The sequence below is a fragment of the Acanthopagrus latus genome, chromosome 8, assembly GCF_904848185.1.
Source record: "Acanthopagrus latus isolate v.2019 chromosome 8, fAcaLat1.1, whole genome shotgun sequence".
Lineage (NCBI taxonomy): Eukaryota > Metazoa > Chordata > Actinopteri > Spariformes > Sparidae > Acanthopagrus > Acanthopagrus latus.
Genome location: NC_051046.1, coordinates 5,405,769 through 5,431,284, shown reverse-complemented (window position 1 = coordinate 5,431,284; position 25,516 = coordinate 5,405,769). Strand labels below are relative to the sequence as shown.

Genomic DNA, 25,516 nt, shown 5'->3' with positions numbered 1-25,516 from the left:
CTCTGAACTGCTGAGTGAATTGTTTTAAATATTACAACCATGAACTTGCTATAAATATCACAGGTAAGTGGGTCATGGTTAGACACAAGCAGGTGGAAATATGTTGTGAATGTCTTTGGTTATAAAGGATATGATCACTGCTGTTGTCTATAAATGTGACTGTAAGTGTCTGTTTACTGTCTATTATTTTTTTTTTCACTATTAATATTTATCATGATTTTTTTTTTTTTTTTTATCAGTGTTATCACTCGTGTTGCAATGCAGACGCTCATATTTACCCACTGAGTCCAGAGATTAAAGGTTGGTGCATTTCTTTCACAAGCTGCTGAAGCTGTCCGACCAATCACCGCCCGATGCGCAAACTCCTCTCTTCCCACAAGCCTTTGCGGCAGCTCAACGGTACTAGCGGCTAAAGCTAGCTCGCTCAGTTGGTAATCGGTCAGCCCGGAGCTAAAAGCACGCACACTGCTGGGCTCTCCACTCTTCCGGATTACTCTCCTTTGATGGGTAACGTCCGATTTTTTTTTCATTTTGTTGACTAAGAGACAGTCCCCAAGGTCGTCAGTGAATGTTCGCCGATGTTTAGACGGGGTGGGGGGTGGTGGGAGAAGTGGGATGGTTAGCCGGGAGATATCAGTCACGTATTGTCTTAATGTTGTCAAGCCAGTACTTGCTATCGACTGTAACGGTTGACATAAATCTGCCATGCAGCACAGGTTTCTGTTTCTCTCTCTCTCTCTCAGGGAAGGAAGACAGACATGACCGCTGTTTGCTAAGGATTCACCAGAAAACGACAGTGCTCGTAGTAACATTGTCTGGACTCCTGAAGCTAGCTCGTAAAACCAGTCGTGTTGATGTGGTAACTTAATCATGGAACATCTGGTTGCTAGCGCTAGCTTAGTCAGCTACACATTCGCGATATGAAACGTTAGTTAATGTGTAAGTAACCGGGTTTTTTAAAGTTTGAGAGAGTGCTATAAATGTAGCTGGTGGGTTAACTACATATATGTGTTAACTATGTGGCGTGTACGTGAGCTTACGTGGGATAAATGTCTAAATGCGGAAATGTTGGTGCTGTTAAGTTTGAAGCCACTAGCTGTCTGCCCAGCGGCAGCAGACTAAAAGTCTCCCAAGTTAATGAATAAATAAGGTGCCACGCCAGAGTCAATATCCCGAAAACCTCTGTTCAGGATGTCCGCCTTTATGCTTATAACACGCCATCATGTGAGCAGCTTGGGATTTGTCCCTCATTTACATTTTGTCAAACAAACGCAGGACTGTAGTCTTTATCCCTGTCAGGCATCCCGGCCTGTCATGTTTGGATATATTCCTCATGTGGTCCAAATGGTCTGAGAAGTAATTGTCTCCCCGCTGGCAGTGAGGCTATATTTCAGTCAGTGCAAGGAAGTGTAAGTGCCAGGTTATTATCCCAGCCCTCTGTGGGTAATGCTAAGACAGTCCCAGCCTGAGAAGTGAGCGGATTATGATCCTGTTGGATTTGCTCACAGAAGGAAACAAGAACACCTATTAGTGCTGTGAGGAAACACAGGCCACTGTGCTCCGCTTGATCCCCGCTCCCCCTCTTGTTGACTTTCATTTGTCAGATCAAAAAAGGAAAAAAAAGAAAAAAAAGTCTCTCATTCTCCCACACACTTCCTTTCACTTGTGCTTCTCATTAGCGGCAGTCCCGCCCTGGAAGGCTGGATACATATTATTGTATGCTCCATTAATCAAAACCTTTCCCAACAGCTAAAGAAGACCCTCTGATGCAATTTCAACTTGGCGCTTGCGATCGAGGACAGACGGTCTGCCCAGGCTGCCACAGTAGATATGCTGCATCTATGCTACTGAGAGAAGAATGACATTTGTCTCATTTTAATTCCTGGAGCTGTTTCGGGAAAGAAGAATCGAGGCCTTGCTTGACAAAAAAAAAGTTGCTGCTCTCAGCCAAGTTGGTCTTTTTCTCAGCCCATTTCTTCATGCTGTTGTAGCCTAGTGCGCAAACTGTTATTGCACTGGAGGCCAACTAAGCAAAAGGGCTGCGCTGGAGGATTAAACTGTGCTGTGGTGGTGGGGACTGGACTGGCCGAGCAGGCCCACAGAGACACACATCATGCTGCCAGGACACTAGGGTCCCTGTTTGAGCCCCCTCTGTGTGGCGCTTGTTTTTTTTTTGTTTTTTTTCTTTTCCCTGCAGTCTCATCAGTTTGGATGGTTGAGCACAAGGGCTACTTTGAAGGAGCCCACCGGTGGCTGTGGTTTGGCCAAAGCTGACAGACTACTTGCCAGCTATTGCTGATTTAGTACCCTTGTCCACTGCCACTGCTGCCGTAGCCCGCTTCGCTGTGGTCTCCAGTATGGTGAATGGAGGCTGGAGACATCGCAGGAGTGGAGCTGAACCTTCAGTACTGGTGTAGCTGTTTACTTCCCATCATTTTGTCCGCATTGTGAGGGATTCAATTTTACGAGGACTTTTTTTTCCCTCTGTGCTGGGGGAAAAAACACCTCAGTCAAGGTCTTTTTTTTTTTTTTTTTTTAAATCCGGAAAGAAGACCGCTCCAGAAGAGGATGAAGCTGAGGAAACAGGTGACAGTGTGTGGAGGGGCCATATTCTGTGTGGCTGTGTTCTCACTGTATCTGATGTTGGATCGAGTCCAACATGATCCTGCAAGGCGACAGAATGGAGGGAACTTTCCACGGGTAAGAATAATTACTGTGGTGCTTGTGCATACTGTATGTTGTGTGAAACGCCTCTTCTGCAGCTAGTTTTGTCGCACTTCTTTTCGCTTGGTTTTTTTATGCACCAGAAGTTTGATCAAAGCACAAATTAACATAAAGACTTTTGTTTACTTTAGTCTAATAATTTTGATCATGAACAAAAGGCTCGATATTTATTTATTTATTATAACACTCTTGTCCTTTATAAGTCTTTAGGGCTGATTAATCTCACACTGCTCTTTGTTATCTTGGCTGAATCAGATGATCTTTCATTACGGATCGTCTTAATTTGTAGTCGTCAAACTAAAGTTTACCGACTCTGACGGGGAAGAAGAATGTGGGTTTGGATAACAGATGTTTTATGACGTTATGCAGCTGCGTGATTTATTATTTTTGTCGGCGTTTCAGAGCCAAATCTCAGTTCTGCAGAACCGGATAGAGCAGCTGGAGCAGCTCCTGGAGGAAAACCACCAAATCATCAGCCACATAAAGGACTCTGTGATGGAGCTCACAGACACAGGAGCTGTGTCTCCCAGTGGCCACCTGCCATTCAGAAGTGCCAATGGTTCCTGGGTGCTACCCTTCGACGGCCGCCCCACTTTCCTCGCTGTCAAGCCCCAGGATTGCCAATTTGCTGCAGGCAGCCGTGGCCAAGCAGACGTTCAGGTGAGGTCACTGAGCTGCTTGTTGTTTCTCTAGAGGAAATTTGTCGTTTTAATTTCAGATGGCTACTACATACTTACTACTGTGGAGTGTCTAGCGAGCTCATGATGAGTTGGTGTTCCATTTTAGATGCTGGATGTATACTCCCTTCTCAAGTTTGACAACCCTGACGGCGGCGTATGGAAACAGGGCTTCGACATTACTTACGACCCTGATGAGTGGGACAATGAGCCGCTGCAGGTGTTTGTGGTCCCCCACTCCCACAATGATCCAGGTGAGTTGTGAGGGGGGACCTAACACAAAGCTGTACACATCTCAGTGCCTTTGAGAGTTTGTCTGATTGAAATGCATCTCAAGACTCAGGCTAAAAATGGCATCTTGTCAGCAGTCGAACCAGCTACAGCAAGTCCTTACCTGAGCAGGAGGGCTAGGGAAGATTCGTTTCATTTGTTCTCATTATTGTTATTTGCATAACGCTGACATGATTGACGGCTGAGACACAAACAATAGAATTACAGAGATATTGGCAATGGAAAACTGTATCTATTTATAGGTTTGATTGGCTGAGATGTTTTTTTATGGACTGACATTTCCATTAAACTTGTTTACCAGCCTGCCACATGCTTGCTAAGTTGACAGTTATTGATATGTTGACAGGCTGCAGAGACCTGTAAAAATTCATCAACAATGGGGAATAGCCCTTGTTTGGGAGCTGCATTTGATTCAACTCTGCTGCTGCAAAGTTTTCTTTACTCATTTTCTTATGCAGCTTACAGACTGCAGTTAGCCTGAAGACACGTGAATGCCGGTTTACTGGTAAAAGGATCATTTCTTTGAATACAAAGTAGGGGCTTTAGGGGTTTAAGTCAACTTCAGGTAAGCAGGTCAAACACTGAGTACGACTGCAGCAAATATTCCTGTCGCTCACAAAAAACTATGAGCTCTCATTCACTTCACTATCACCGTTTGAGTGTCATTTCTTATGATTGAACTGCAGAATGAGTTTGAACGTTGATCTCTACGAAATGTATCAGCCCACAATATGTGAGATGAATATTTGACAGGACATTTTTAGGCTGAGGTTTTTTTACTGTTGCAAACTCTACAGTGCTTTTTAGTCACTTTCTTTGAAACCACTCTGCTAAATAGCTTTCTGAGGGGAACAGCTCCACTTGAATAAAATATGAGTTTTATTTTTGATCCGTTGCAGCACTTTTTCCACTGAGCTGAGTCTTTTACCTGCCCGTGTCTCATCATAGTACCAGCTTGCTAGAAATAGGGGAGGGGGCTGTGCTGTACGAAGGTGTATTGTTTCAGGAGATGGTCCAGGCTGTAGTGGACAGTCTGTTTGCCAGCTGCCGTGTAAATCGCTCTTATTCATATCTTTTTGTCTCGTTAGGTTGGGTCAAGACTTTTGACAAGTACTTCACAGACCAGACGCAGCACATTTTAAACAACATGGTGGTGAAGCTGGCAGAGGATCCTCGCCGGAAGTTCATCTGGTCCGAGATTTCATTCTTCTCCAAGTGGTGGGAGACTGCAGACATACACAAGCAGGAGGCTATGCGCAAGTGAGTCACAGCTCCGTGAAGCGCGCCTTTAAGTTCCCCACCTAAAATCTGAGAATGGGTTGATATTTCTCTGATGCCCACTGGCTTGAAGTACAGTATTTTATACAATGGCGAGTATCTGCTGGCAGATTGTGGTAGCTCTACAAATAGCTTGTTATCTGGTTAATGTGACTATCCTTCTTTAGGGCTAGATTATCCTCACCTTGCTTTGCTAATCCTCTCCGTGTTCAACAGGCTGATTCTTGGAGGGCAGCTCGAGATCGTGACAGGAGGATGGGTGATGACGGATGAAGCCAACGCTCACTACTTTGCCATGATAGACCAGCTTATTGAGGGACACCAGTGGCTGGAGAGAAATCTAGGTGCACAGTCAGACTCCTTTCACAAGCCTTTTCATTCAATTTTGTCAAATCATGCTTGAATGTTTGAGATGCTCTGTTCTCTGCGTGAAATCTAAGGATGTTTGCTCTCGGAGTCTAAAGTTGCAATCAGAGCAGTCCTCCCAGTGCTCATCATCCTGCATGCGGCATGTGTTGTCTCTCACTCAGCGGGTGATAAAACACTTTGTGCTACTTTTCAGCGCTCCCTGCTGAGGAGAATGACTTTCTAAAAGATGCACCCTTTCCTTTTTTATCCAAACACAACCCTGAACATCTTGCTTTTCTGCCGGCTGTCGTAGGTATAACTCCTTGCAGCGGGTGGGCTGTAGACCCTTTTGGGCACAGCGCTACGATGCCCTATCTGCTGAAGAGGGCCAACCTAACTAGCATGCTCATCCAGAGGGTCCACTACTCCATCAAGAAACACTTTTCCTCCACCCGCAGCCTGGAGTTTATGTGGAGGCAGTCCTGGGGTGAGTGGAGCGGAGCCAGCAACAGTCATCTGATTCATGCGCTTATCTGTGTTAAGCTCATTGCAGAGTGAGTCATGCCACTTGTCATTGTGGCCTACTGGAAGCACAAGCAGTGCATAATAGCCTCAGAGGACCTATCTTCATTATTATTTCTTAATGAATTGGACATCTGCTGAAGAATTACTGCCCATTTGTTCCTAATGTAAAAATCCTCCAATATGACACTGGTAGATATGATCAAATATTGATAGTTCTTTCAGGGATTCATTTTGTAAGTGTTCCCTTTTACTTTTTGCTGCTTTATCCAGAATTATTTTGAGGGGCCTAATTAAAAAAAAACCCCCAAAAAAACGTGGGTGGCAAACATGTGTATGAGCACTGGTGTGTATCTGATCACAATTAAAATTCTTACTCGGTGCAGAACAGGTACATCATTACAGACTCTTAAGAGGCTGCTGTCAACAATCGATGCCTCTCATGCCGTTTGATTAATTTTTTTTCTGTCCTGCTTTTACAGACACTGGTTCGAGCACAGATATGTTTTGCCACATGATGCCATTCTACAGCTACGACGTGCCTCATACCTGTGGGCCCGACCCCAAGATCTGCTGCCAGTTCGATTTCAAGAGGTTACCGGGTGGTCGGATAAACTGTCCCTGGAAAGTGCCGCCAAAAGCTGTGGTGGAGGCCAACGTAGCAGAGAGGTAAGACGTTTGGGAATTACTTATGGTGATAACTCTTAAGTCCATCCTGACTATGTCGTAGAGACATTTTAGAAATGGAGTAGGGTTGGATGATTCTTCAAAGCATTATTGGAATTGAAAAGTGTCCCTACATGTCATCCTAAATGAAGAGTTGTGGTGCTGCAGCGATGCCTCGGCCTACAAGTCATAATCTGCAGATGTGAGGGATGATTCATGTTTTGATACGGATCTCAACAAAAGCCACTTCAGTGAAGATGAAAAGCAAAGAATACCGCTCCCACTAAAATGTGCCAAAAGAGATTAAAGCCGGACCAATCCAGGACAGCGGCTGAAGTTTTATTATTGCAGATATATTATTGTTGTTGTATATCAGAGCTGATATGGCTCATCAGCAACGTTCAGTGTCAAAAATTGGGCTCTCTGTATATTCTGAGCTTATCAGATCGAATCATGACAAACGGTGTCAGGACAAGCATCTTCGTCATCTTCTTGGTTACTTTATCCGCATCAAATATACGATTGGCTGGTTTTTAAAAGAGCAACTTCAACGATCCCGGCATCTTTCTGAAAATATTAAACCTTTTCAACTTGATGCACCCGGAGCGGCTGCACAATCAAGCCAGCGTGGTCTAACGAAACACGCTGCTCTGCATGCTGCCTCATGTGCTCTCTCCTCAATAGGAAGAACTTGGAAAAAGGTGCTGGCGAGGAAGAAAATCATCACATGGTCACGGGCCCCAAGTAATTCTTTGAGGGAAAAAAACCTAAAATTTTGTTCTCAATAGCTGGTTTTCGTCATCTGATATGAGCATATCATTGTCTGACAAGACAAAGGAAATTGTGATCATGAGAAATTCCTTGCTTTCTGACATTCCAACAATTGAGAAATTGAGAAAATTTGGGGCAGACTCGGCAATAATTAAAAAGCAATAGTTAGTTGCAGCCACAGTGTAGGTGTAGGGCTGTTGAATAACAAGAAAAGTCCAAATTCAGTCCAAACAGTGTTTTGAGTACATAGTTTGTCCACTAAGGAGCATGAAAATGTCCTGCTCAGTATGTGCATTGATCTTGTTTCAAAATGCCAAAGTTTTGGAATCCTCACCAAAAAGTTTGTTTCATGTTTATGTAAAAAAACAAAAAGAATAAATAAATTAATAAATCCTAAATTCCTGGTATTGGAATTTGGCTTCAGCTACACGTGTACCGAGCAGATTGGGCAGTGTTGTTGAAACTCCGTTATCTCTGCTGGTCCCTTTTTAAAAATAAACTAAACTTGAGCTTGTGCCAGTGACAGCAGCCAGAGAAGGTGGATGAACGGAGGGAGACAGACGCAGACTGCAGACCGCCTCACAGTCACATTAAGCTGCCTTTGACAACTTACCCGAGGACATATTTCTGTGGCTAATGGAAAACACCCCCAGGGTTAATTTCTTCCTGTTCCCTCCAAGGTCACGGCGATTTCCTCCAGAACTGGCGTGTGCAAAGCAGCGCAGTTTGGATGCCAAGAAATATGTCCTCTCAGTAATTTTTTTTTTCCCTCTCCTCAACCAGGGCACAGCTCCTTCTGGATCAGTACCGCAAAAAGTCCAAACTCTACCGCAGCAAGGTGCTTCTCGTCCCCCTGGGAGATGACTTCCGCTACGACAAGGCTCTGGAATGGGATCAGCAGTACATCAACTACCAGAAGCTGTTTGACTACATGAATTCTCACCCCGAGCTGCACGTACAAGTGAGAAAATGATTTGTCAACTGTCACAAACCGTGTCGCCTTTTTCCATTGTGTTTGTGCCTCTCAGTATACAGCCCTCCTTGTGATAATGAATCATGCAGTGGATTTTTTAACTTGCTGACAAAACAAAGAATCTGTCACGACTGGATGTTTGCTTCAGAAGATGCCTTGTTAGATGAAAGCTGCACGCTCCGATAACGAGACATTTTTCCTTTGTTCCTCTTTTTGTTCAGCTGTGTTTGAGTAAAGTGTGTGTTTTGTGTCGTCTGTGTCCTCCAGGCTCAGTTTGGGACTCTCACTGACTACTTCAACGCTGTGTACAAAGCGAGCGGAGTGGCCCAGGGATCCAGACCCGCTGAGTTCCCGGTGCTCAGTGGAGATTTCTTTGCTTACGCAGACCGTGAAGACCACTACTGGACTGGCTATTTCACCTCTCGGCCCTTTTACAAGAGCCTGGACCGTGTGATAGAGTCGCACCTCAGGTGAGGCAGATTGAATCTCTGATAACTGGCAACCGCTACCTGCAGTGCTTTCATCAAACTGTAGCTGTTCAGGGCCGAGCGTTTTCCTGAAGCATTTCCAACGCATTTTTGCCTTTTGTACAAACATAAACAGCATTTTTGGGTCACTCAAAACTGAACTTTTGGAACACGCCTTCCCGGGTGAACATATTCAGAAACTCAGCTTGAGCGTTTCTGGAAACTGTGACACATACTCCTACGTTTGCCTCCTAATTGGGCCTTATCAGTGTGTCTAGCTTTGGCAAATGTGAATTTGGAGCATGTGCTCTGATAATATTGGGTTAGTATTTGAGTTGGTGTCTCTCTTTTTCTAAATATAGACGAGATAACATCCATTCTGTCAATGTACAAAGTGACATCAAAACATGATGATGGAAAAGAGATTAAAACAGCTGCTGACGTTGTTATAATAAGAAGTGGCATTGCCCAGGAGGATTTTTTTTAGAGGAGCAGACACATTTGCTTGCCTTGTTGATGGTATCTTCTGTAACTAAGCAACCAGCCACAGAATATATAATCTGCTTCCTGATTATGGCCATGTAACATGCGTTTTCCGGTGTGTTACTTGGACAGAAACCATTTCTAAAATGGTGATTTAACTGCTGGTCTGGACAGGCTGTTTTTGGTTTAAACCCGTTTCCAAAAATAGACCCTTTTGCATGTGAATGACGTCTGAGTGAGAGAGAGCGACAGAAGGCTTTTTGTTTTTTTCAGTCTGTAGGTGTAGTCCACTGGGAATAGATCCTGTATGTAAATTGAAGGCATGGTGCAAATCATTCTTTTAAGTTTAAGTATGAAAATATGTCTCAAAGGAAAGTTTTTCTGAGTGTCTGAAGGTCCTAAGAAAGTCTTAAATTAAATTTTATGAATATTAAAAGTAATTATATCTGCTTTTATTTGAATTTTTAGATCTTATGTTACAAACATTTTTATCTAATGTTATTCTCATCCATATTTGTATTTCTGAAGTTTCAAATCTTTAATTCGACCATGAATCTAATGCTGTCTTATTACTTTATACTTGCACATAACCCGTTGGCAAAATGTAAATAAACCAAACTTGCTTCAATAACTAGGATTGTAACAATTCACCGATATGAATGGGAAGACTGTTTTAAAGTTAGAGATATAACTACATTGACTCGTGGACCTCTGGATCCATCTAAATGTACAGTGAACTGGTCGATGGCCTGATTTGTAAAGTTATGAATCGGTTGAGTGAAGCTGCTATGCTGCTGCTTCCTCACAGCGTCTTTGAACTCATGTAAAAGTTCGTGAGACTCTCGAGAGAACGCCGGCAACATTTCCAATGCGCCGTCAAATCTAGCACTAGCAAGAACAAGAAAGATGAAGACATGGAGATTTAACACTTTCTTCAGTTGCTCGCTCACAGTTGCCTTCGAGTTTATCAGTAGTAAATACTTGTCTGATTGTTAATCGTATCCTTGGTTTAATACACTAATTCTTAGGAAGCAGGGGATACAGACAGTCAGGGAGAGAGTTCCAATGCAGACAGACCTAATAGATAATTGAAAATGAATCTCTGCATGAAACAAAGAACTGTATCGTATTACAGTGAAACCCAACCGAATCATACCAAATTGGAACCGAATCGCTCCATTCTAAAAAGTACCGTGCCTGAATCGTATTGTTGCCCATGATTGTATCGTAAGGGAGAGACGCACACGCCTTCTTACAACCATATTTCTACATTAAACCTACTTTCTGTACAGGACCACATGTACTCTCATTTGTACTGACCTGCAAAGCTTGAATGAGAAATTACCTTTGATCCAAAAGCCAGACTTAAGTTTAAAGGTCTGTATAACAAAAGACACCCCGGCCGATAACTGTTTGTTGGTCTCCTTCCAGGGGGGCAGAGATCCTCTACAGCCTGGCGGTTGCCAACGCTCGGCATGCTGGGATGGAAGGACGCTACCCGGTCTCAGACTATGCGCTGCTGGTGGATGCGAGGCGATCTGTCGGCCTCTTCCAGCATCACGACGCCATCACCGGCACTGCGAAAGAGAATGTTGTGATCGACTACGGCACCAAGTAAGAATCTGAGTGTCTGGAAAGAGATTCTGGTGTGGATTGGAGAGATTGGATTCTTGTCATTTCTATGAAACTGAGACGCCATGCCTCATCTTATTTTATCCTCGTCTCTGTGGCTATTTTGATACTCACAGGTTCGATAGTTTGAAGCAAAATAACAAGCTGTGACTGCTTCTCTGAGCCATTGATTCCTCCTTCCTCCCTAGATTACTGCGTTCACTCATCGGTCTGAAGAGGGTAATCATCAATGCTGCTCATTTCCTGCTGATGAAAAACAAAGAGTTTTATCGCTTTTACCAAACAGAGCCCTTCCTGGAGACGGTACGAGCAAAAAAAAACCAAAACAAAACATGGAGGGTACATTTCCTCCACTGTATGGTGATGTGTTTGTAAAAACTGTAAAAGTATACGGTGTGTTTAGCTGTGTTATGTTTTTCATTTTCTAGGATGACAGGCGCGCTACTCAAGACTCTCTGCCTCAGCGCACTCTAATCGAGCTGGACCCAGCAGGACCGAGGTATTATCTGCATCCCCTCTCATCTCCTCTGCCTCCTACCTCAGCAACTCCTCCACCATTCTGTGCCTCTGATTGCTTTTTTTAAAATTTTTTATTCCATCTCTCTACCAGGTACCTGGTTCTGTTCAACCCCATCGAGCAGGAACGGCTGTGTGTGGTGACGGTGTTGGTCAACACAGTGAAGGTGCGGGTGCTTACGGAGGACGGACAGACCCTCCCGGTGCAGCTGAGCGCTCAGTGGAGCTCTGCAAGTCAAATGAGTGCGGAGGTATTTGAGGTGAGAGACAAAATTCATTAGCGTCTTCGCCGGCTGCTGTGCACTCAGTACGAAGTCATTACAGTTATGTGCTTAAGTTGGGAAAAAAAATAGACTTGAAGCCTTCTTGGGGAGTGCTGCTTCATGCTGCAAGTTAAATAAAGTTATATAAAGCCTTTTGTGGCTCCAGAAGGAAATGTCTGATTGATTGCCTCAAACTGTGTCTCTCGAGTCGGCGTCTGTAGGGGCCGAAGACTAGCAGTGAAGTAGAAGTGAGTAAGAAATGAGATTCTCTGTAGCCCACTTCTAATCTCTGCTTAAGACCAACAGCTCAAGACTGTTTTACTCTCTACAAGCATAAACAACCAAACTCACTGTCTGAACCTCCAGCGGTGTGGTTGCATTGTGGGTAATGTAAGCAGCAGGTTTTTGACAAAAGGGAAGATAACTTGGGCATAAAACAATATCGCAGGTCAGGGAATCGGGAATCTGAAAATGTAACGCGAGAGTGTGAATCGGCGCACAAATCTTTGTACAATCTAAAATGTGTCATAGTTGTATCTCGCCTGGCGAGTTAAGCTTCACTGGGCACATTTCTGCACCTCGTGTTGACTCACAGAACTGACTGCAACAGCTCAGGTGGTAGTTATGACGGTGTAGTTTTCGTGAGGTGATTAACCTGAAAGCTCGAACTAGAGCTGACGTGTCTTTGTTTACCCAGCCCCTCTTGAAATGAAAACAAAACATCCAATGAAACGGCTGCATGAAGTAAAAAAAACAAAATTAAAAAAACCCCTCCCATTTGCTCCCCACCACCCTGTGGATTAATTTGAAATGAATTTCTCTCCACCCACAGAAAGTAATGAATTTAAATGAAACAGAGAAATACAGCCTCATTAACACTCATCTCTCATCGCAGTTTAATTACAGCACGTTTTTGCTAATGTGTAAATGCTTTCCCTCTCAAATGAACGCCTTATGGTCAACACTCTTTGTTCAGATTAACAAGGAAAACAAAGACCCATTTTCACATTTGTGTGTGTGTGACAGCGCCGCTTTATTGATATCCAATCATTTTTTTTCCAACCCTTCTCCCAGGCGACGTTCATGGTCCGCCTGCCACCTCTGGGCCTGGCTGTGTTCCATCTCTACGAGTCTCCTGACTCGCCCATGACGCTCCGCTCCGACACGCTGCTCAGGCTGTCGGGACGTGGCGTCACTGCCCGCGCCGTCGACCCGCTTCCCGTGCGCTCGCAGCAGTCCGACCCGCAGACCTTCTACATCAGCAGCCAGTCTCTCACGCTGGGCTTCTCCGGAACCACCGGCCTGCTGGAGGTTTGTGTTTTCATTGAATCTGTTGGATTTTATATCTGTATTAAAGATCTGCTCGACCGCTTTAACTTTGATCTTTTAGGAAGACATAAAAGCTGTGAGCTCGATTTCTCTATAAACCCTCGCTGCTTGATCAAAGCGAACATGGCATGTCTTGTTGCTCCTCAAACATCCTTTCATCTCTTATTTTAATTCTGTTCACTGTGTTCTCGTCCGCTTCTTTTTATGGCTTTTTATTCTTCCATCTGCAGAGCATCAAGCGCAAAGACGATCCTCAGGAAGTGAAGGTTCAGATGCAGTTCATGGTGTATGGCACTCGCCCCTCCAAAGACAAAAGTGGAGCGTACCTCTTCCTACCTGATGGGAAAGCAAAGGTATTCTCTCTCTCTTTCTCAGCTGCTGTATGTCAGATGTTTACTTGCCTCTCAGAGGCTTTGATAGACTCTCTCTTGTGTATTGTGTCATTGTATCATGCTGGGGTGCTCGGGGCAGGAAGACAGGCAAACTGGGTGCTGCTTCATCTTTTCATTGATTTTTTTTTAACACAACACAGTGCAAAGGATTCGCTCGAGCACAGTCGGCACTTGTGGCTCCACTTATCTCTCCCTTCTTTATTCACTTCTTTAGCTCCTGACTCCACTTTTCTCTCCTCCTGCTTTCAGCCCTACAACCAGAAGGAGCCGCCCGTGGTGCGCGTGGTGGAGGGGCCGCTCTTCTCCGAGGTGGTGGCACACTACCAGCATTTCCAGCAGACGATTCGCATCAACAATGTGCCAGGTAATAAACTCACAGTCATATCAGTTTTAAAATGGCTTCTGCAAAAAAAGGCTTCTCATGTTTGGTTAAAGGCGCCAGATGGTGCAGTACAAAAAGGACCAATATGTTTGACAAAATGACAATTTATAATTTGATACAGCTGCCTGATTTTGACTTCTTAGCAGACAAATGCACTGAACACTATCCAAGCAGCATTTGCAAATCACATTTTCCCCCCATTAGTTCCCATCTGTGACGTGAGTTTGTTTCATTATGCCGTTGTGTTTTCAGGGGTGGACGGTTTGTCGATCGACATCACCACCATGGTGGACATCAGAGATCAGACCAACAAGGAGCTGGCAATGCGATTAGTCACCGACATCCAGAGTGGAGACGTCTTCTACACAGATCTCAACGGCTTCCAGGTCAGTTCTTGTAATTCTTTGCAAGCTGCTGATGAGTTTCTCTCCTTTTTTTTTGCCGTAATTGCATTTTTTTGTAGTTAAAGGGTGCAGCCATTATGTTTTTATTTTTGAGGTTTTCCTATTCTGTATCTTCCCAGTAGTTCACCCTGTATATCCAAACATTCATCAGAGTGTGAGTGTTTCTATTATCCCAAGCCCCCCCCTTGAAAACCTTTTTCCCGTGTGACCTGACGGAGGTTTTTCTGCATGATGACGGTGCTACAAATAAATCGCCCAGCCCACTTGCTACGTGTCGTTCAACCACGCCATGTTCAAACGAACAAACACACAGCAGAGACGATGAAGCATGTGCTCCGGCTGAAATCACACAAAATCCTGCAATGTGGCACCTTCCTACAGGATTACAGGATTTTGTGCTTTGGAGCGTAAACAATCAGAAACCTATATTATTATTATTATTATTATTATTATTATTATTACGTGTCCCTCGTTTGACTAGAGAGAAGGTGCCGACTTTGAGTAGTGTTTGTACAAACGGCATGTATGGTACGGCTCTAAAATAATAATAATAATTATGATGAATGAATGATAAAACAGCACCATCTTCGACCTCCAAGCTCAAATCTACAAAGATTCATTTTTGTTTGCACTGTGGGTGAATGTCTTTGCGTGTTTGTGGGTGGAGGGAGGGCATCAGTGCTGTAACCTACTCCCCATTTTAAAACCTGGGAAAGAACTCCGCTGGAGTGGCTCTTTAACCATCCCTGACCTCGTCCTCGCGCTACACGTTTAACATCTTGATCTCCTCTTGCAGATGCAGCCTCGTCGCCACTACATGAAGCTCCCCCTGCAGGCCAACTTCTATCCCATGCCCAGCCAGGCGTACATCCAGGACAGCCACCACCGCCTCACGCTGCACACAGCTCAGGCTCTGGGTGTCAGCAGCCTGGAGAACGGTCTGTATTTTTATTACCCTCTATTTAACGCTGTTTCATTTGAATTCATTTCCTTTTTTTTTTTTTGGTGCACTCTTACTTTTCTTAATTAACCGTCTCTAGCAGTTTAGGTAATAGTTTTGTACTGAGGCGGTGGGGGAGGGGGGGGTAATCCTCCCTTTTCTCCATCAAGAGGTTCACGCTTTCACATTAATGTACTGAGCTAATTCTGTTATCATCATTATGTGAGTAATGGAGGCGTTTGTAAAGGACGAACGGCTAATGTCGTCCGTCTTCATCAAGCAATCATCTGAAAGTTCACTGCACAGGGTTTGTATGAACGCCGTCGTCCTCTCCTCCTCCACCTCCTCAGGCCAGCTCGAAGTGATTATGGACCGGCGGCTGATGCAGGATGATAATCGTGGGCTGGGTCAGGGCCTGAAGGACAATAAGAAGACGGGCAACCGCTTTCGACTGCTGCTTGAGAGGAGATCCACGGGCAACAAGGTCAGTAAGATGATGGGGGGGCGGGAAAGGCTGATTTTGGAGGCTGGGGGAGTTTCTCTGTGGTGCTGAAGGACTGTGCACAAGCTCTGTGGAGTGAAACGTCCTTCATTCTGCGTTCATTATCACCTTTTTCTTCATGTTTTATTTCCAGCGCTCATTACCGCCCCATCTGTCTTTGTTGTTTACCTCTCATCTCTTCTCTTTCTCCTCTTTTTCCGCTTCATTACCTTCAGCATGAAGGCGTATTTGCCAAACTCTCCTCCTTGTTTCACTCTTTCCTCTCCAAAATCTTGACTGACGGAGTTCAAGAGGTAACGTTGCCGTAGCAACACTGAGGATGCTTGTTAGCCCTCATCATAGTCAGAACTGTAGCGCCAATTTCCTTTTTTATCCCTTTTTTTTGTGTGTGTGCTCCCCCTCCACCTCATAGCCGTTCCTTCTTTACAACAGCGCCATTGAAAGTAACAAATGATGTCATTTATCAGCTGAATGGAGACTCATTGGCAGAGACTGGAAGCCATTGGTTGTGGTTTTATCATCCGACACTGTGCTAAAACTGCTGATGGTACTTGGGATGAAGTTGCCACAAAACATCAGACATAATGTTTCAAACACTTTAATGCCATTAATTAAAAAAGAATGACATCACGGTGCCGTGGCTGCAACAAAACTCAATATAGATCGATTAGCACTGTGTCTGGACTAGAATTAGAAATGCACCTTGTGCGCTGTCACAGTAATTAGAGCCTGATGCTCTGTAGAGACGTGATGACAAAATAAATGACCCACCGCCACTCAGCACTGTGGTTTAAATTCGTCTCTGCCCCTCCCTATAGATGACGGACAGTGCAACAAACAGCTTCCCGTCTATACTGAGTCACATGACCAACACCTTCCTGAACCACGAGGTTCTGGCGCTGCCCGTCCTGCCCAAACGCCGCGGCATCCCTCCTCTGCAGACCTTCGCCCCTCTCAAGTCCATCCTGCCCTGCGACTTCCACCTGCTGAACCTGCGCAGCATCCAGACTCAGGTGAAGTGACACACACACACACACACACACACACACACACAGCTCTTCTTGGTTTCAGATATTCTGTGGTTCGACTCGACTTGATTCTGTCTTTGTGTTTGTGAGCAGCAGGACCCCCAGTCTCCGTCTCCGTACACAGCCATGATTCTTCACCGTCTGGCGGTAGACTGCAGCCTGGAGGCTCAGAACCTGGGCTTCAACTGCACCACCACACAGGGACAGGTCAGAGTGGACACACACACACACACACACACACACTCTTAAAAGACAAAGACAACTATAGATGCTGTATATTCGTTAAACTTGTGCATGAGCTGACGTTTGATTGGTTTTGAAAAAAGTGTCTCTAATTTGCGTTACTTACCTGAATACCAAAATATATCTGTTCTTAGCCACTTTGTAGACTCTATCTGTCAGCTATGGCTTTTTATTTGATATTCAGATTAATATTTATCATAAAAACATACAATCATCTTATAATATATGATTCTTTATGAAAGATTAAACTACCAAACAGTATATGAAGCTGTTTCTCTCTTCCTCATCCAACAGAGAAGTTTAGATCAGATTATATAAAGATTATATCAGACTGTCGAGAGGCGGCGCTCCAGTAGCTCAGCTGGTGGAACATGTGACCCACACACGAGTCTCCCATGACCGTTTGCTGCCGTCATCCCCCTTCTTCTCCCTCATCCAACCTCCTCTCCTTTTCTCAAGCTCTCCCGTCAATAAAGCTGTGAAAAGCCCAAAAAATAGAAGTAAAAAAAAGGCCTGTGTGCATAAATAATGATTTTACTGTTGATGCTTTAAGCTCATGCTTTTACAAATACTTCTTTACTTTTTAATGCAGGATTTCTTCTTGTACTGGGGCAAGTTTGTTTTTGCTTCTTTACGTCAGTAAATCGCCCTTTATACTGCCTTTTTTTAAAAAATTTGACTCCCCTTTAGCGAACCTTAGATTGTCTAATCCCTTCTGTCTCTCCGCAGCTGAGCGTGTCAGGACTCTTCAAGAACCTGGACCTGCAGCTGCTGCAGCCCATGTCCCTGACGCTGATGCACTCCGGCGCGCCTCTGGCCAACGACTCCTCCATCAGCCTAGATCCCATGGAGATCTCCGCCTTCAAGCTCAAACTGCGCTAAGAGCCGTCCGGACTAAAAGAGGCAATAAAAACAGACTCATCTGACTTGTTGGACCAAGAACCATGCCCCCACGCCGGGGCCACAGACTGGCAACAGAGAGAGAGAGAAAAGGGGAGGATCGGGGACGTCTGGCTCTCTCTCTGTTTTGTCAAGCAGAACCACAAACACTACAGCTCGGAGATGGAAAGGTCCACTGTAACATGACTGACTGCACAGCAGGGGGCAGGCCATAGCTGTTACTGTGGACGTCTCTGAGAGCAGCGGGGGAAAAAAAAACAAAAACGGGTGAACTCGCAGCGAGGATTTAAAAAAAGCTGCCCGAACTTCTCATCAGACGCAGCCCGGGTGTCTGTTAATCGACAATGAAATCTCATTTAGTTCTGCTTCATAAGAACTCGTGTCATTTTTCTATCTTGGCTCCATCCTGGACTGAACTACTGAATGTAAATATCCCAAACGACTGTGGAGGGGAGGGAGGGGGACTCGTGCCACATCAGAGTGCAATTTACAAAGCTTTATTTGGTATATGGGGTTTTTTTCTTTCTTTCATCTTTTTACACATACGCAGTGAAAACGACACACGCCACCAAGTGATTTTGTTTTGGGTTTTTTGTACCTGTCAATGTAACAGCAGTTAATTGTATTGGATTTTTTTTTTTTTTCCGACAGACTCGAATGCAGCAAAGAGAATGTGTGGTCTCTTCGTCTTAGCTCGTGAGCAGAGGCTGCGACTCTCGTCTGTCTGAGTCCAACAGCAGTCGGGGCCACTTCACGCGATCAAAAATGTGATCACTAATCATATCCGACGAGTGTTTGATTTTCTATTCGCCGTTTTTTTTTTCTTCCTTTTTCCATGTTTGCATGTAGATAGTCCGACGACTTTCTTTCCCCTCACTTCTTCTTCTCCTTCTCCTTCTTCTTCTTCTTCCCTCCCCGAGCTTCCTCTCTGCTGATGAGAAAAACTGGAAGGCCTGTGACTTTGAAAGCTCCTGTCCGTCATTCCCGGCTGGTTTTGTTTACCATGCTGTATGCAGTAGAAGACTAGACAAAGACTATACCTCATATATACCATACGGCAGATATATCAGTATGTATGTGTGTGTGTGTGTGTGTGTGTGTGTGTCTGTAGAGTATGTCATTGTGAATAAGTGAGGGGTCTTCTGGGGGTGTATTAAGGTTACAATGTTTACTATCAGGGACCATTTATCGTACTGTTAGGCGTCATCCATCACTTTGGGTTTCTGTGCGGAGCAGCGGGTCACGTCATCGCAGGACAACAGACGAGAGCGGACTGCGAATTTAAAGGGGTAGCTCACCCAAATTTGTAAAAGTAGACACATTTGCTCCGGTGGTGTCTGGCAATGCAAATAGATTTGACTTTGAGATATCAGTCTAGAGCCGATCGTGTTCATTTCATATTTAACCGTTGGAAAAAAAACGCTCACCGGTGTGTGTGTGTATAAAGAAAATCATCTCTGCAGTTTCCACAGAGCTCAAGGTTACATTTTTTTAAGCACTTGTTTTATATAAACAGCAGCGAGCTTAAAGATTTTTCAAACATTTCCAATCCAAATGGAACCACTTTAATACTCTTAAAGTGGTTCCTTAAAGAATCTTTGGCATTTCAGCTGGCTAGACGATGACCGCCCCGACAGAAAGAACAAGTGATTATTGTCGAGGATTCTTTTTTTTCAAATTTTCTTTCAACTGTTTCAGCACTTTATCTGTCTCTGAGATTTCTGCCACCCAACCCATTTCAATGAAGCTGAATGACATTAAAATATTTCATTTAAGGAAAAAGAAAAAAAATGACAGCGGCTGGTCTTTTCCTGAAAATGTGTCCCTGTCACTCTGTGAGAGGCGTTCATGAACCACCTTCTGCTCTGACAGAACCATTTTTCTTACCACATACTGATTCTGAGCTGGTCTTAACCTTCGAATATTATTAAAAATGATTTGTGAGCGCACACTGTTGTCTGATTATGCAGTGCACACAGAGAAGGCAACCACAGCTAAAGTTAAAAGGTGGTAGATCAGCTCCAGAGACGCCTCAGAACACCAAAGATAACTTGACTTCTTTTTGTAAAATACGTCACTGTTTGGTGTAGTCGTGTCATCCTTAAGATGCCGGTTGGTATCCTCAGCAGGGTGCATGGATCACATCATTGCCTGCTTGTATAAGATGGTGAAACACGTTGATTACTTGTACATAAACTACAAACACACGTCACACTTTTCTTGTATGTAGAATGGAATTGGGACAAAGCAATAATCTGCGTCAAACTGAAGCGTTGTGAGCAAAAACTTTCGACATAAAACCAAAACTGTCTGCATGTCGAGACACCACGAAGTGATCGAACGAGGAAGAAAAATTTGTTTTGTAAGTTTGGTGAACTCGCCCTTCACATAGAGGTTGTATCAGACCCTTCACATGGATCATCAGCACAGGAGAAAGTTTTTTTTATTTTTTTATTGTGAGCACTACAGTACTTCTGTCCCGAGGCTGCCTGGAGGCACTCTGCCTCATTCTGGCTTTTATCCGCCTCCACAGCGGCCGTGGAGGATGCTGTCATCTGTGTCCAAAGCTCGGGTCGGACATCTCGCGGCCCACCTGTGTTACACTTTGTGCCGCGCTGCCGTCTCCCCTCTGTCCCATCACTTTCTCCCCCTGCTCATCATCTCCACCCTCCACAGGAGCTCTGCTGCTCTCCTCCTATGAGCTGTTATCTGCTCTGCCATAGTTCAATACATTTTGCCTCCTCGCTCTCTCACTGCAGACACCCCCGGCCCCCCTCCTCCGGCTGCGATTAGCATTTCTGTAAGACCAGACTTCACTGCGTCTTGAATTTGCACTTTCTCCTCTCATCTTTGTAACCTTGTCACAGCCTCCTCTCTCCCTGCTGTTTCGTGTTGCGTCTGTTTTTGTCTTTTTTTTTTTTTAAATGTGATATATGTGGTAGCGCTGTTTTTGTTAGTTCAGAGGTAATTTGTGAATGCAAGGTGTCACCTGTGTGTTTATTCATGATGAGTTAAAGCTGCTGCAGTAGAGCAGAAGACATGGGGAGTAAATAAAGATCAGAAAACAGACTTTCACTTCATCTCAAATGATTTTTGAATTCTCTTTCATGCTCAAGTGAATCTTCTGTATTGTCACGCTGTCGTTTGGCCCTTGAGAGCTTGACCGGTTCTCGGTCAGTAGGGGGCGACATTGAGTCAGCCCAGCGGTACAGTAAATTCCTACAGATGCTGTCAGTCTCAGATGAGTGTCATCAGCCCTTGTAGACTGTCAAAACTTCCTTCTTCACCAATTTCACTCAACCTGACATTACACCTTGAGAAAGCTCCCATCTCAGATCACGTATAATTAACAAGCAGCATGTTTTCTGCCATGTTGACGCCCGTGCGTGAGGCGGAAAGGTGTTGACGATATCGGTGACGGCGTTGGGCAGGAACATGAAAAGAAATTTCTCTTTGTTCGAGCTACATAAAAATGGAACAGGAACACAGAAGAAGAAAGAAAGTGTTGTGGCAGGCACGCCTGAGGCCTGAGAGAGTGATCACTGCACTGCATGTGTGGAGAAGAAAGGAAGTGGCTGCGTGTGTGTGTGGGGTGTGTGTGTGTGTGTGATGAAGCCTGTGAAGGCACCCTGGGGACACTCATCCTCTCCCTTTTAGTCCAAACTGCCAACTGTGTATCTCAACCTGTCTGTGGAGAAAGAGAAAGGGAGACCAGACAGTGTGTTCCACTCAGCTTCCAGCACGAACACACAACGATGATGTTCGACCGGCTGGATTAATGGGACTGGAACCTCGCTGTCCGATTGATCTGGATGTGAAATCACCTAACGGGGAGCTGATTTGTTGTTTTAATTAATCTAATATTTCTTGTTTTGCCGGGCCTTGTTAGTGGGCCGTGTTGAACAGAACATGGCAGCCAATTAATACGAGCTAAAGGGCACGGAGAGAGCGGGGGAAAAGAAACGGCACAAAAACTGATCACAGCGCGTGGAAACATGTAATGAAGGTGGAGGAGATCGAGGAGATAAAAGGCATTCAAACAGCTTTTTTTCTTTTTTGTTTGTTTTTGTTTCCAGAGCTAAAACAAGCCCATTCACACACACCTTTACTTCCACACGTGCACATTTATCATGCAAAACATGACGCATCCGAGAGGTCACTGAATTGTGCAGCGAGCTCTCCCAGCAGATCTAATTACGGGGCCCCAGAATGAACGTACCTCCACCCCTGAACCCATTTACCTGCGTCTGTGGAGGGTGTTACAGAGGGAAGCTGCTAATGAACAAAGCTGCTACCAGCACTGGGCATTGTTTTCCCCGCTGTAGTACAAACCTTTTCCATTTATATTAATTTAAACGACACCATATTGAAGCCTGAGGAAAAAAAAAACAGTTTCTTGAAGGCTTCTTTTTTTTTTTTTTTTTGGCAGCGGCAGCAGAGCTCGCTGCAACTGGATGGTAAGGAGAAGACAGAACGCTGGCAAGCCTCTTAAAGCCGAAACACCCGGAGTGAGCACACGCGCGCAACAATGATATACGGCCATGAAGAAGTGATGAGCCATCTGTTCTCTTGGGTGGTGTTTCTGCATGTCAGGGGCTGCATTTAAGATGCATAAAACCCTAAAGGTTTTCCAATCTGGCAGTAAAAGGCGCACAGAGTCTATTTATGCAACAGCCAAAATTGTTTTTTTTTTTTTTTTTTTTTTTTTATTCCAGCATGAAACTGATCTCCACAATATTAACATCCACTGTCAGTTAAATAAAAAAAGGATAGAAAACAAACATAGAAAATGCGAGACAATATCTCTCTTCATTTCTTAATCACTGTTACGGGTCTGGCCTTTAGATCCTCAAAGGCTTTGATCCAGCGTGTTTGGCGGCGAGTTTTTCAGTGCTGACAAAAACAGGAAATAAAGTAGATATGTGTGTTTCGATGTATGGCAACTCCCAACAGAAAAGGGGATGAGCTTTACGACTGATGAAGATGTTCTGGGAGAGAAAGCCCAAAATCAATATGTGCTCTGTCTGTGGGGAGAAGGAAGAGAAAATGATCTTATTTCTTACCAACAGCAACCAAGTAGAAAAATGTTGTAAAGGTCAGCCAAGCAGCTTTGGGCAAAGTTTTTTTTTTTATTTATTTTTTTTATTTTATTCAAAAGCAGCTTCTTCTACAAGTCAATGAGATTTTACGACTGATATATCTGATATGCCTCTGCTGTGGTGGCAATTCCCACTGTGCCCTGATTGAAAACAGAGCATCCTCCACAGTCTCCTGCTTATCAAACAGCCGGCGGGATGTTTTATTACGCCGTCCCAGTGCGCGGCCGAAAATCTTCAATTTAAAGTTTTCTCGCTATTAATGAACAGCGTGTCGACTGCACGACCCCTGGCCTGCAATCTGCCGGGGGAATCTGATAAAAATATCACAACGCAGATTTATTTCTATCTCCCCGCGCTGATGTGCCAGATGTTTGTGTCGGGGACAAATCTGATGCGTTCAGGGACACTCCAATCGTTTTACATGTCAGGCTCAGTTTACTCGTCACAGAGAGCACTTCTCAGCCTTCTCCGCCTGTGAAAACAGTTATATAATATCTTCTAAAGTTCAGGAAGGAGAGTCTGAAAAAAATAACCCCAAAGAGGACATCAGGGTTATTTTGAGCCCTGAGTGGTTACTGGGTTCAGAGACTGTGTTATTCCCCCCCCCCAAAGAAAATGGGGCTTTAAAGACGTGGATTTGCTATGATACTATCATACTGCATTGTGGGAAATGCAGGATTCAGAGTTAGTGGGACTCTTACCTATAATTGGGCACCAGTAGTCAGGATATATCTGCCTGTGCTGCTTTGATTCTGACCGCTCTGTCTCTGAGAGGGAAAAACAAAATCTTTGAAAAATGCTTTTGACGAATTAGGACAGATTCAGGTCAGGCAGGTCATTAAAAGTTAAAAATAAGCGGTTGCGTAACACCTTATATGGGTGACAAAGACTCAAATGCACACTGGATACATCTGACATCCAAATATTAAACAAACAAGATAAATTAACAAATAAATACATGAGGAAACAAAAGACTGACTCCTTAATGCATTGGGACGGGGTGCTGATGGGACAGTAAGGCCAGCGCTTTGTGTTTTTTCTGAGCCTGTGTGATTCCCCTCCGTGTTTCTGCTCCACACAGTCACATCTGAATGCTGACACGGGTTCAGCTATATCGCGCTCTGTGTCTTGATAAAAGCTGTCCTCTCGCTGTGACCGCCCACTTCCTCGCTGTCTGATTCAGACTGGTAGGCGATCGTGTCCTCATCGCCCCACACAGTGGGGATCCCCTTGTAGCATATCCGTGCGTTCTTCTCCCGTCCTTGGCCGAAGCCAAAACCAAAGCCCACCCGCATCCCCCGCGTCTCTGAATACACAGAGGGCAGTTTGGTCCTCCAGCCTAAAGAAGCGCCACCTGAGCGCTTCTGAAGCAAGAGGAAGACCCCGACGAAGGCAGCCAAGATGAATGCGCAGCTGAGCACGGCCACGACAGCCGGCAGCCGAGTGGGCGGAGCTACGCTGAGCCCCGGAGGTTCCTCGCCCCCTCCGCCGTCACCTGCCACCGCCGCTGGTGTCTCCACCGCTGGCTGGACTCCGTTGCCCTGGAGTCCCCCAGCTTGTGGGGATTTACGCTGGACCTGGTTCTGGTGCAGGCAGGAGGTGAGGACCAGGTGGCTGTGAGGCGGGCAGGACAGGCAGTCTGTGGGCCCGGTGCCAGAACAAGTGAGGCAGGCGGGGTTGCAGGGTAGGCAGGCCTGGACGGAGGACAAGTCCACCCAGTTCTCCAGGGAGAGGTTGAGGAGCTGCGGCCCCGAGGTGAAACCCGGCGGACACAGCTTCATGCAGCCCTGGAGGAAGAGGGAGAAGCCGGGGCTGCACTCTAGATGGAGAGAGATAAAAGCATACGGGAGGTTAAGTCTTATGAGATCCAATAAAACAAGATGAAAATGGCGTCTGAAGATAACTGGTCCCATAACATCTGAAACTATTTTTCCTGGAAGTTTACTGCAAAGAACTACTGAGTCCACGATTTAGGTCTGCAGGAAACACATTTTTTCCATCATCTTTTCATTATCTGCTGATTATTTTATTGATTCACTGATTAATCATTTGGTCTGTAAAGGTCAGAGAGTAGTGAAGAATATCAAGCATTATTTCCCAGAGCCCCGAGTGTGTCCTCAAATCGCTTCTCTGTTAGACCAACAATCCAACATCGTTCGGTTAACAACAGCAGAAGACAAAGAAAACCAGCCAATTCTCATATTTGAAAAAGTGGCATCATCAAATCTTTGGTACTTTTGATTTAAAAAGTGACTCACAGGATGAATATCGTATCACACTATTTGCCAATTAATGTTGAAATCTAATCATCTCAGCCACAATTAGGTTTTTTTTTTCTTTAATTATATGAACATAATGAGTTCAGAGACGGTGCAAGTAATATTTGATAACAATTTAATTTGAGTGCCTGTGAAAAGATCTAAAAATGATTTTTGTGGTTGCTGAACAAACTGAGCAGCAGTTGTCCACAGTCTGCAAGCAGGTGTTGGTAACTTGAGAGAACTGCCAATTAAATAAATGCAAATTCACCCCGATAACAAAAACATTGGCACGCGGCGTGATGTGTAAATTAGGAACAGAATGCAAACAAACAGTTTTACAAAGTGTTCCGATCCCATCGTGTAATATCCTTTCTCACAGAGTGGTGACCTCGTCTCATCCCTGCTGTTTGAACAACTGAGCCTTT

At 44.7% G+C, this 25,516-nt stretch overlaps 2 protein-coding genes across 11 annotated transcripts in view; one reads left to right on the top strand and one right to left on the bottom strand.

Moving 5' to 3' along the window:
- Nucleotides 1–373: 373 nt before the first annotated feature.
- man2a2 (mannosidase, alpha, class 2A, member 2) lies at nt 374–20,800 on the top strand. Of its 7 annotated transcripts, XM_037108148.1 has the most exons (25): nt 410–507; nt 744–939; nt 1,750–2,447; nt 2,550–2,700; nt 3,127–3,384; nt 3,511–3,655; nt 4,781–4,952; nt 5,187–5,314; nt 5,632–5,805; nt 6,323–6,509; nt 8,061–8,238; nt 8,518–8,720; nt 10,632–10,814; nt 11,021–11,135; nt 11,261–11,331; nt 11,443–11,608; nt 12,686–12,922; nt 13,171–13,293; nt 13,582–13,696; nt 13,967–14,100; nt 14,915–15,056; nt 15,409–15,542; nt 16,379–16,573; nt 16,682–16,795; nt 17,561–20,800. In XM_037108148.1, the coding sequence occupies exons 3-25, from the start codon at nt 2,365–2,367 to the stop codon at nt 17,711–17,713; spliced, it is 3,561 nt and encodes a 1,186-aa protein (XP_036964043.1). In that variant the 5' UTR covers nt 410–507; nt 744–939; nt 1,750–2,364; the 3' UTR covers nt 17,714–20,800. The 7 variants fall into 7 exon arrangements, with proteins under 7 accessions (XP_036964045.1, XP_036964046.1, XP_036964041.1 ...); XM_037108150.1 differs by lacking the exon at nt 744–939 and having other exon boundaries at nt 374–507; nt 2,553–2,700; XM_037108151.1 differs by lacking the exon at nt 744–939 and having other exon boundaries at nt 374–507; nt 16,685–16,795.
- furinb (furin (paired basic amino acid cleaving enzyme) b) overlaps nt 19,388–25,516 on the bottom strand; it is an 80,233-nt gene continuing 74,104 nt past the window's right edge. The window contains exons 16-18 of one of the 4 annotated variants that reach the window (XR_005076642.1): nt 23,810–24,649; nt 23,532–23,597; nt 19,388–22,755 (exon numbers count right to left, since the gene is read on the bottom strand). Coding sequence is in view for 1 of the 4 variants with exons in the window: in XM_037108155.1 (XP_036964050.1) it covers nt 23,940–24,649 (710 nt within the window). In the remaining 3 variants the exon portion in view is untranslated. Of the gene's footprint in view, nt 24,650–25,516 lie in introns of all 4 variants that reach the window. The other 3 variants (XR_005076640.1, XR_005076641.1, XM_037108155.1) reach the window with 3 other exon arrangements.

Bases quoted from the DNA above. Each gene is read 5' to 3' on its own strand.
- man2a2 (XM_037108146.1), top strand. From the start codon at position 2,365: ATGGAGGCTGGAGACATCGCAGGAGTGGAGCTGAACCTTCAGTACTGG. The intron at 5,806-6,322 runs GTGAGTGGAGCG...CTGCTTTTACAG, and splicing joins TATGTGGAGGCAGTCCTGGG to ACACTGGTTCGAGCACAGAT. The intron at 6,510-8,060 runs GTAAGACGTTTG...CTCCTCAACCAG, and splicing joins GAGGCCAACGTAGCAGAGAG to GGCACAGCTCCTTCTGGATC.